The sequence below is a fragment of the Quercus suber genome, unplaced genomic scaffold, assembly GCF_002906115.3.
Source record: "Quercus suber isolate HL8 unplaced genomic scaffold, Cork oak 2.0 scaffold_578, whole genome shotgun sequence".
Lineage (NCBI taxonomy): Eukaryota > Viridiplantae > Streptophyta > Magnoliopsida > Fagales > Fagaceae > Quercus > Quercus suber.
The window spans coordinates 159,341-170,424 of NW_027070023.1; the positions used below are offsets into that span (position 1 = coordinate 159,341).

At 37.5% G+C, this 11,084-nt stretch overlaps 2 protein-coding genes across 2 annotated transcripts; both read right to left on the bottom strand.

The window, feature by feature from the left end:
- Window positions 1-4,326: 4,326 nt before the first annotated feature.
- Window positions 4,327-6,030, bottom strand: LOC112035374 (pentatricopeptide repeat-containing protein At3g29230). The gene has a single exon (XM_024068207.2). The coding sequence runs from the start codon at window positions 6,011-6,013 to the stop codon at window positions 4,478-4,480; it is 1,536 nt and encodes a 511-aa protein (XP_023923975.1). The 5' UTR covers window positions 6,014-6,030; the 3' UTR covers window positions 4,327-4,477.
- A 164-nt stretch (window positions 6,031-6,194) lies between these two features.
- Window positions 6,195-8,562, bottom strand: LOC136063790 (eukaryotic translation initiation factor-like; the record flags this gene model as incomplete). The annotated part of the gene is given in 5 exon segments (XM_065764685.1): window positions 6,195-7,458; window positions 7,461-7,563; window positions 7,759-8,001; window positions 8,088-8,438; window positions 8,533-8,562. Coding segments are annotated over 5 exon segments (1,656 nt in total), but the record flags the coding sequence as incomplete, so codon positions are not given.
- Window positions 8,563-11,084: the final 2,522 nt, after the last annotated feature.

The window sequence follows — 11,084 nt, forward strand, 5'->3', positions numbered from 1 at the left end:
TTTGGTACTATTCATGGGTCTCACTATATTATTTCAACTAACTTTTACCTTTATCTACAGTACATTCAGCAAAAAAATTTTAATTTCAGCAAAATAAGCGGATCTCCAACAAACCCCAATTAGAATATTAGCATTTATGAGAGTTTTTTTTTTTTTTTTTTTACCGTTAAATCTATTTATATCTAATAGTTTTAAAAAATGTGTAACTTGAACTCATCTCATATATATATATATGACAAATATATATACCGCTCAATGTTATAGAACTACATCTGGTGTAATTTTAAACAATGTTACACCACTCAAAAAAATTTTTTTTTTATTGGATGCGAATTTTGACAAATCCACCGTTAAGTTACATTATTTTTGTAGGGACTCAATTTGGATTGGACCCAGAGTATGGATGAGTTTTCAGCTCAACAAGCCCCAAACAATAAATTTGTAGAGAATGGATTGAAGGTTTAGGTGCTGGCCGTCGTTTACCAAGCATGAACCCTCTTCTTTTATTAAAGAATACTTAGAACTTATTTACAACTGGGGGATGCTCCTCGGCCCATGGCCGAGGAGCCCTTTTTCTTCTCCTTTTTTTCCCCCCTTCTAACTTTACTCGCTCCTCTTTATATAGTCTTCATTGTCCTATCTCGTTCTTCCATCTGTTGATCATCCATTCGCCTTTCTTCTGGCCGTCCGTCATATTAGAGGCCTTATCAACACTCAAGTGGTTCACACTGATCAACGTCGCCCTGCTAAGGGGTTGCATCCCCATTAATGCGGCCAGAGGGGTTAGGTAAATGCATTAAGTGTGGAGGTGACAGCTTGCTCTGGGCTTATCCCTTCCCAAAATTATCCTTAGTATGCCGAGGACGAAGAGGTCCTCGGCGTGGGTCCAAAAAAGAATCTCTCCCTGATTTAGCCTTGGATGGTCATCCTTCCTCGGCGCGGGCCTTGGGCCTACTACACAATGGGCTGAGGCTATCAGGCCCACGGGCCCCACAATAGCCCCTCAAAACCCTGCTGCACGTTCCCTCGGACGGGGAGGAGGGTTTTGATATCTACGGGCCCTCTAGGCGAACCGCCCCACTTCGGTCCGCGCTAATGCTGGCAATTTTTCGACTGCCCGATGCACGTTTTGGCGTTTCAAGACTCAGTGTGTGCCCACATTAAATTTTGGCGGCACCACGTTTCCCACTTTCAACGATGTGATGGTAATTGTTCGGTGGGGATTTCCTGCTTTTATGGGCAGGCAGTTACATTTGGGAAGCCTAAGGGGGAGTATAAGTACCTGCTTGAACCGTCTGGTTTCCTCATTTTCGCGCTTACGACCATTAGTGCGTATAATTTGAATCTGGTTCAACTTGCACACTACCTGAAGAGAATCGTCATATTTCTGTAAGTCTTCTTCTTCCGGTGATCCCAAATATTCCCTGATTCTATTCCTTCTTTTCTTCTTCTGGAACTTTTAGTCGTCCTTGGGGGATGGGTAAGTTTAAGAAGTTGGTTGAATCCAATGAGATGATGAACAAGTTCATTGTTGACTATGGAATACCCAATAATGTGAGTTTGAGGTACTGTGAAGAAGAGGAGTGGTACATTAAGAGGAGAGAGTGTGAAGTCGTGATCCTGATAGTCGCTTTCGTAGAGGGAGGGATGAGAATCCCTATGAGGCCAGTAACTCTCAGTTACCTTAGGCATTTCCGTCTGGCTCCTACCCAGTGCGCCGTGAATGTATTTAGGATATTAGGGTGTGTAGATACCTTGAATGAGAAAATGGGGCTGAGACTGACTCACCACGATGTGAACTGGTGCTATAACCTTCATCACCTGAGGGGTAAGACGTACTATATGAAGACGAGGGACGATAGGGTCTGACTCATCCAGTGTCTTCCTGATTCTAATAAGGGGTTGACTCAAGATTTCCTCATAGTGTCGGGGGAGTGGCACGACGGTTTTCACTGCCCAACAGTAGAGGGGGAGCCAGGTAGGGTGTCTGAAGTAGGGGACGATCTAGGTTTCAGTATTTTTATTTTTTTATAGCTGTATATCCGCTTTGATTGATTAACCACAGGAGTTTTGCTTTTCTTCTCGCAGATCCGCACGCCTTTGCGCGTCATTTCTACCTGGTTAATAAAGTGGATTTGGAAACCGTTCTTAGGTCAGAACTTTTCCTGAACGAAACTGATAACCAGGTTAGAGCTGCTCACAAAATCCTCGGATGTGACCCAGCTCAGAAATCATTCCCAGTCCCGAAGCACGTAATTAGAGCTCGTGACCCTCGGCTTACGCAGATTACCGTGGTGGAGGACGATTTTGCATTTTTCAAGGGATCTTACATACCTGAAGGCATTCCGCTAGCAGGTCCCTCCTCATCCCACCAAGTAACGGTGGCCGAGGAAGGACAATCTAAGAAGGCCGGGGAGGTGGTTGAACTGAGCTCTTCTGGAGGACCTTAAACCATTACCCATACAACATACAACATCGTTTCATAAGCGAAATGGGGAGGTGAGTAGGTGGGATGATGAGGAACTAAGAGGAGTCAGCAATGACTCGTGTGGTGAATGTTGTCTTTGATTTCGTCAGATTTGCTGAGTTTGAGATCCTCTTCTTTCTTTTCTTTTTCATCACTTTTCTCCTTTTCAAAGATCTTGTCAGTCTCTCCCACTCCCTCTCCCTCTCTATGTTCTTTGCAATTTTTCATGTTTTATAATCTTGTCTGTTTTTTGGATAAATTAGATGAAATTTTAATCTAGATTTCGAATTTGGGTATGTTCTTCATGATCTGGGTTTTATTTTTTGGGTATGTTATTCAGGTTCAAAATTTGTGTGAATGGAGAGAGAGACAAATACCACTTTTTGATCTTGTTTCTCTTATATTTTTGCTCTATTTTTTGTTTTGGGAGGAGAGAGACATAAAATTTGAGCAAAAATACCTATTTACCTCTGATTTTAACGGATGTGAGTTACGGAAAACAAACGGAACATACCACAAGTGGGTTAAGTGATACTTTTCAAACCGCAGGTAGGCAAAGTGATTTTCGCCCAAACCATAGGTGAGTTTAGTGTAATTACCCTTATTTTATTTTTATCATTATTGCTATAAGTCCAAGAAACTAGAATGCCAAAAAAAATTTATCAAAAAATTATTAAAATAAAAGAACAAGAAGAGATAGTAAATGTTAATGATGAAGAAAATTTTAGTGAAGAAATAAATTTGCAAAATTATAAACATGATGATAGCGTTGACTTAGATGGGGTTGATTAGGCAATTTGATGGATATGATGAAAATAAATTATTATTTTTGGGTCATTTGTAATATATTATCACTTTTGAATTTAAGTAATTTGAATGTGTATGTTATGAACACATGCTAGTTTGATTTATTTAGTTAGCTTGTTAGATATTATTACATAAATGATGAATAAATTAGTCATTAGTTGAATATATTCAAAATTTATAATGAATATACCCTTTATATATGTATATTTATAATTTTTATAAATTTTATTAAGTATTTGTGTATCTTACGATAAGATACACGATACAAAAAAATTAAAAATCGATTCACAATACGATTCATGTTTTGACAACTATGGTTGGTAATATTTAGTATCAGTGCCTCAAAACCCCATTACCCGGTCTTGCAAAGTCTTGCAATTGTGCTACAGTACCATCCTATTTTTATGATGGCGATGTAGCAACTTTTATACATTTTTTTATTGTTTTTCCCCTAGTGATGGTGGGTGGGTATTTTTAATTATTTTTTTATGAAGAGAAAGAGAGAAAAGAGTTGGTGAAATTAATATCTTAATAAGTAGATGAGATAAATAAGAAATTAGATGTTGAGTACATTGTATAATAATATGGTATAATTAATAAAGTAATTTTTAAGATGTTAAAATAGTCAAAGATTCCGAATGCGAATAATCTAGTGTGAATTGTAGAGCTATAATTTCAATTTTAGTATTAAAGTTGTTTTCAGCTTTTTAAGATTCCTTAATACTCTTTATTACAAATTTGTCAAACCTTTTAACGTTTTCTGCTTTAAAGAGCTTTGAAACTTCTACATCTACTTTTCTAGTACACACCCTTTGACAGTCCTAGTAAACTTCCTCTTCATAATTAACTTTATCATAGTGTTTTCTCTACGGTAAATCTTCCCATCTCTTAATTTTCACAGCAAAATGACCAAAAAAAAAAAAAAAAGGCTGTTCTAAATTTAGGGACGCTACATGCATTTTACCAATTGACCAACCTCCCTACTTATATATTATTGTGATTCCCCTCTCAAGGTTTTAAAAAAATAAAAAAGATCTTAAGTAGATACATAATCGTTGAAAATCATGTCAGTACAAACAAATAAATCTCTCACAGTTCTACCCAATGGACCACATAAATCAATACAAGTAACAATAAGTAATATATCTATACTCAACTAGCACAAAATTTATTACTATTGCAGCTACAGCACATGTACCCTGTTCAAGGCTTTAAGTCAATGCCAATTTCGCCAGCTAAAAACTGGTGAAATCTCCCATTAAGCTCGACAATACTGCACCCGGCAGTCTTAGCAATGCCCGAGTCATTCATCTTTTCTCTCCACATCTTAGCTTCCTCCCATTTACCACATGATGCATACAAGTTAGCAAACATCATAAACTCTCCATCACTTAATTGACTAGTACTGTCAAAATATAGCTTCATTACTTTCTCTCCGGTGTCAAGGTCACGATTAATGACACAGGCACTAAGCAAAGCACCCAAGATGGACTGCCCCGGTTCAAATGGCATGGCTTGTATGAGTTGAAATGCTTGGTTAAGAAGCTTGGCTCTACCCAGAAGATCAACCATGCACCCATAATGCTCTCTCTTGGGAGTGATTCCGAAGGCCTTTTCCATGCTATTGAATAATTTGCATCCATCTTCCACCAAGCCTGCATGGCTACAGGCACTAAGCAGGCCAATGAAGGTAATGTCATCAGGCATTATGCAGCTCTCTACCATTTTGTCAAAAAGTTCAAGAGCAGCAGATCCATAGCCGTGGAGAGAGAGTGCAGAAATTGTGGCATTCCAACAGTAAATATCTTTAAATTGGGACTTATAGAATACCTCTAAGGCGTTCAGTATGCTTCCACACTTGGCATACATGACTATTAATGCTGTTGTGACATGAGGACTTGAGTCAAGACACTGATTTTTAGCATAAATGTGTGCTTTAGTGCCTCTTTCAAGTGACCCCAGATGAGCACAGGCAGACAAAACACTAGTCATCGTTAGAAAATCAGGCTTTACATTTGCAGCCTGCATTTCTTCAAACAAATCAGCAGCCACGGCGTAAAGTTGATTGTGTATGTAGCCTCTTACCATTGTATTCCATGTTATGACATCTTTTGCTGGCATCTCGTTGAATAATTTTTGTGCTTCAACCATATCTCCGGCATTAGTATATGCCAGTATTATTGAGTTCCAAGAGACGGTATCTTTGGTAGGAATTTTATCAAAGATACTTCTAGCAGGTATTATTCTTCCTACGCTTCCATAACCAGAGACCATGATATTGAAAGATGAAAGGTCCTTCAAAGGCATCGAATCAAAAAGTTCTGTTGCAACATCCATCCGGCCACTAGACGTGTATGCATCTAACATTGAATTCCAAGCAACCACATCTTTCACAGGCATCTTCTCAAACACTTTACAAGCATCATCAATGAAACCAAGAGATGAATACATGTTCAGTAAGGCAGTTTGGACAAAAGCATGACCACAGAATCCCGTTTTTATCGTCAAACCGTGGAGTGCAAACCCAATACAAGAACTAGAATGATTCCCGGCTGCCTTCAGTAAAATGGGAAACGTATAGTTATCAGCTTGGTAACCAAGTTCCTGCATATTTATGTATGTTAGAATTGCTTTCTCTACATTACCCTTGAGCACTTGCTTTTTAATATTCTTATTCCAACTTCGTGAGTCATCAAGCACTGGTGACCGGCAAATGAAGTTGTAGGCCAAGAAAGCCATTAAAAGTTAACCTTTACAAAGTCAAAAACCATGAAATCTTTTTAATATGGCAAGTGTGAAAGAAAATCTTCAAACAATACTATAAAAGATTCTCAAAAGATAAGGTGGACGTTTATTGAAGCTAAAGACAAAAATGTCTTCGTCATCCATAGAGAAAATTTGGGTCTGACAAAGTGGCCAGTTACAAAAAGAAAGTACTTGGTACATATGAATTCAAAATTTAATGCAACTGGGTCACATATGACGCTGTTTATCTCGAACATCCAACAAAAGAATTAGCCAGATCTCGAGCAAAATACAGCGTATTTTGTTTCTCACTTAATAAACAAACTCATCATGGAACCCCAAAAAAATATACAACTCAATAAAATTTCAGTTCCCTAATTTAATGATAGGGGTAGAAATTTTTTCAAAAAAAGTATGCAAAGCAAAATTAGCTACTCTTCAATATCTGCATTCTGCAATTCACAAAATGCTGGGCAGCTTCCCATGACGACCATGTAAAACTGAATTGAATCAAGGGAGCAAACTCTCACAATCCTGAATATCAGCTCCCTGCACTGCCACCAATTGTTGCCCAGAAGGGCTTGAATTAATGATTCTCATAGCAGCACCAAAGATTACTGTCTGAAAGCTATCATCTTCCACCTTCTTCAGAACTTCCTTTACAACCTTGAAGTCTAAACCCCCGGCCAGAACCAATTGCCCAAGAACCTCGCCAAAGTTATTTGGTGCTTTCGGCAAATCAATGCCAATGTCATCCAGCATTGAGCCATAAAGAAGGCATCCAGTTCCTATATCTCTAGCAGCTAAGACATTTTTATTGAGCAAGTACTCAAGAAGCTTTATGACGGGTTCCACACATGGTGGGCTCTTTTCTAGTGCAAGGAAAATTGCTTCCTTAACAACCTCAGAGTGATAAGCAGGGGCTTTTAGCTCCTCCACACATTGTAGTGCTTCATCAAGCATTCGAACACTGAAATATTCCTCCAAAAGGGAAACAGTTTTCCTATGAAAATTGACAGGAATTGATCCTGCAGCAGGAGCCATTGGCTTCTCAGGAGAAGGTACCACTGATGCAGCAGCAGAAGCTACAGGCCTAGGGTTTTGAGTAACAGGTTTGATTCCTGAAAGAGAACTTGGTTCGACAGGTGTACCACCACCCTGCAACAAGGCACTTGTTTTACCAGCAACAATACCACCACTACCTTGTGGTAAAAACTTTGAATTGAGGGTGGGTGTTTTGCCGATCAAAGGCGGCTGTCTGGCAGACTGGATCGGAGCAGAACCATTAGACCTTGGCATTGATCGGGATCGAGGAACCTCCCAATTGTAAGTATCAAGCCCAGGCATTCCAGGCATTTTCCTTGTCCCAGGCATTCCAGGCATTATACCCCCAGAACCTGGTCTGTTGGTGGGGAAATCTACAGGGCTCATAACCCCAAGTCCCCTGTGTTACGGCCATTTCTCATGAATGCAGTAGCACCAGGACGCAACCCTAGATTCTTCTCTGCCTCCGAATGGATTTCAGTGATGGTTTTGGCTTTCACCTGCCAAATTAGAGAAATTATAAGGAAAATTAAAAATTAAAAATTAAAATCTTAAACATAAAAAATAAATTGAAAATGCTCGCATCAGCAACATGCTGGAAACAAGCCCTCGCTTCAACCCCCACCCCCACCAAAGAAAAAAAAAAAAAAAAAAGGAAAAAGAGAAGAAAGTGTTGACAAGAATGGAAAATTAACCTCTTCACGTCTGGGGATCCAGTAGTTAGCCCTCAAATCAAGAACATCACGGACCATGAACCTTAATCGTGGAAGAAGTTGAGGGTTTGTTGTCAGGTCCTTCAACCTGCTGAAATAAATATCATTGACCCGCCGAGATTTTGGGCTCTCATCCAGCTGCTTGCCAATGGTGTTAAAAAATTGACATATTGCCTCAACATTCTCCTCTGCTGGGCACGTTTTACCTTCTTGTCCCAAAAGCTCCTACACAACGCACAACAATGCTTTTAGGGAGCATTCCAATTGCAGTAAGAAAAAGGCAATACCAAATGAAAGAACTCCAAAAGGACCTGAACAATATGGTGGACTATCTTTTCAGGCACCATCCTCTGCTTCAAAAGCTCCCCGATAAGGCGTATGTTTCCTAGAGTTCGCAGCTTAATCAACCGTTCTTTATCCCTGCGTTCCATTTCTTGCTCGGGGGCTGCCATCTGCCTGATTTCTGCCCTCAGGCTGTCAGCACCTTCAAACGCCTCCTGGCAATTATTCAAGAGCATTCGCTTAAAAGTGATATCTTTCCCACCAGGCTCATCAGATGGGAATGGAGGAAGCTTCTCATTAAGGTCATAACATAAAAGAGCATACATGGGACAAAATGTGGGCTCCAGCACAGCCTTATCAAATATCAGAGAGATGACATCCTGCAATATAAATGGAACCCTCAAATTCATTAAACTGTATAAAATGACAAATAACTTCACAAATGAAAGAATTTTAGACTTGTTCAATTAGAACCTTTAAAATGTCTGGGGTTGTAATTCCNTTTTTTTTTTTTTTTTACTTTTTTTTCCCCCAAGATGCAACTTATGCTTATGTTTTAATCTAATGAATTCATCTTACTTATTGTTTTTTGCTTTTGAATTTGTGTGCAAGATATTATGTTAAAGAAAGTTTACTAAAAATAAGCAAAACAATAAGCACCCATTTAAGTTAAAGTCCAAACTCTAAACAATAAGAATTTAAAGCAAAATTTTTTTATATTAAAACTATTTACTTATTTTATAATTTATTATTATTATTTTTTTAATTTTTTTTTTTAAAAAGTAGCTTACATATAGATCTTCATCAACGCCATGCATCATACGAAAATAATACTAGTGTATAAATAAAAGAGGACTTCACAAAGTAAAATATTGAATAATGACCTTATTTGACTCCAATTTGACAATATTGTAGGAACTAGGAAGTATGGGTGTCCACTAGTTGTTCTAGGTTTGGTTTCATGGTTTGTGCTCAATTTGGACTCAACCTAATCACTTCGATTGGGGAAGAATGGAACCTAGTGTTGACTCGGAAGGAACAGTAATTCAAACAGCTCAAGTCTCACTAGGTGATTATTGAATGTCAATCGGAGTCAGTAAAACAACGTGGAGAGGAGATCTCTGCTGGATCTTGTCAAAGAACTCAAGATCTTTGCCTAATCTGGTCGAAGATCAACAAATCTCTACCAAATCTAGTCGGAGATCTCGAGACCTCCTCCATATCTGGTCAGAGATCTTAAGTTCTTTGCCAGATATGGATAGAGAATTTGATAGAAAGGGGAGGAAGACGAGGATATCGGTCGGATCAACTTCAATAGGTTGAGAGAAGCCAAAACCAAGATTCAAACTAACTTTTTCGGGTTTTCATCTCACAGAACCTCCGTCAATTGCCATAATGATCAAATCAGTCAACCTTTGGATCGAATGGATTCAAGTCGGACAATTTCATTGGGTTCGGTTAGATATGGACAACCCTTGTAGGAAGTAAGGAAGTAGAACAATAACGATAGATCTCTAATAGGATAACACTTTTTTACATGAGTTTGTTTGGTTTTTCTTTTGGAAGGATTCAAAAGTGTTTTAAAGGGCTTAAAGTTCTTTTAGTTGAAATTGCCAAAATTTCGCTAATGAGTTCTTTTCTTTTTTTATAAGTTCACTAAAGAGTTTTTAGGGGATCTTGAAAGTTGGTTGTAAATAGTTTTAAGACTAAAGTAGTAATTTTGAGCCTTTGAACAGTAATTTTTTATCACGCTTTACGCATTCAGAACTTTGAAGTACTATTCACTGTAATTTGCCAAAATACTCAAAACACTAAAAAAGTTTTCAAAATAAAGCTTATTGCAAAAACATTCTACATAAACCTCTACCTCCAACAATGACAAATGGACAGATTTATAAAGTATTACACATTGGGTATTGTATATGCCATATGTTGGTAACATAGTTTTCACTATTGTACGATACGCGATATGTATTGTATAATATGTATCGTGTGGAAAAATTCTGTATCATATTGGTGTATCATAAGTGTTCATGAATTGTACGATACAATGTGCGTATCGTATGAATCGTATCGTATCATAAAATCATACGTATCGTACGATACATAAACAAATGCTTTAAAATGAGATTTTTTGTTAAAATTTGTACCTTTATTTGAATCTAACAATTTGTTAGACTTGTTTTTTAGCAAAAAATTATTAGTTTACTTAATTTAGCCTACTAAAATAACATATTCATAAGTTTTTCTCCCCTCTCCTACAATTGGACAACACAGTACACATTTACCTTTCACTTTAATATTTTAAAATTTATTTTATGGGGTAATTACACTAAACCCACTTGTGGTTTGGGCAAAAATCACTTTGTCTAATCATGGTTTGGGCGAAAATCAGTATCACTTAACCCACTTGTGGTATGTTCCGTTTATTTTCCGTAACCCACTTATATTAAAATTAGGGGTAAATAGGTATTTTTGCTCAAATTTTATGTCTCTCTCCTCCCAAAACAAAAAATAGAGCAAAAATACAAGAGAAACAAGATCAAAAAGTGGTATTTGTCTCTCTCTCCATCCACACAAATTTTGAACATGAAGAACATACCCACAAAAATAAAACCCAAACTATGAAGAACATACCCAAATTCGAAATCTAGATTAAAATTTCATATGATTCATCCAAAAAACAGACAAGATTATAAAACATTAATTTAGACATATTCATAAGTTTATGTGATTTCTGGATAGATAGGTGAAGCACGGGATGAGATGGGGTTATGATTACTATCACACCAGTCACGTTTCACCCATGTTGCATTTTCTTTCTTGTAAGAAATTCATAAGTTGATATTTCTTAGCAAAAAAAGAAAAAAGAAAAAAAAGATACAGTATAGCTTGTTTGAAATTAGTCTTGAGAGTTTGAATTTTTACCTTACATTTTGAGATGCTTGAATGTTAAAACAATGGTGACATTTTCTAGATGTTGATTGATTAATACAAGATACAAGGTCGAGAACTAATTTGATCTC

What these genes read in the sequence shown, in the direction of transcription:
- LOC112035374 (XM_024068207.2), bottom strand. Translation starts at nt 6,013, where the DNA reads ATGGCTTTCTTGGCCTACAACTTCATTTGCCGGTCACCAGTGCTTGAT.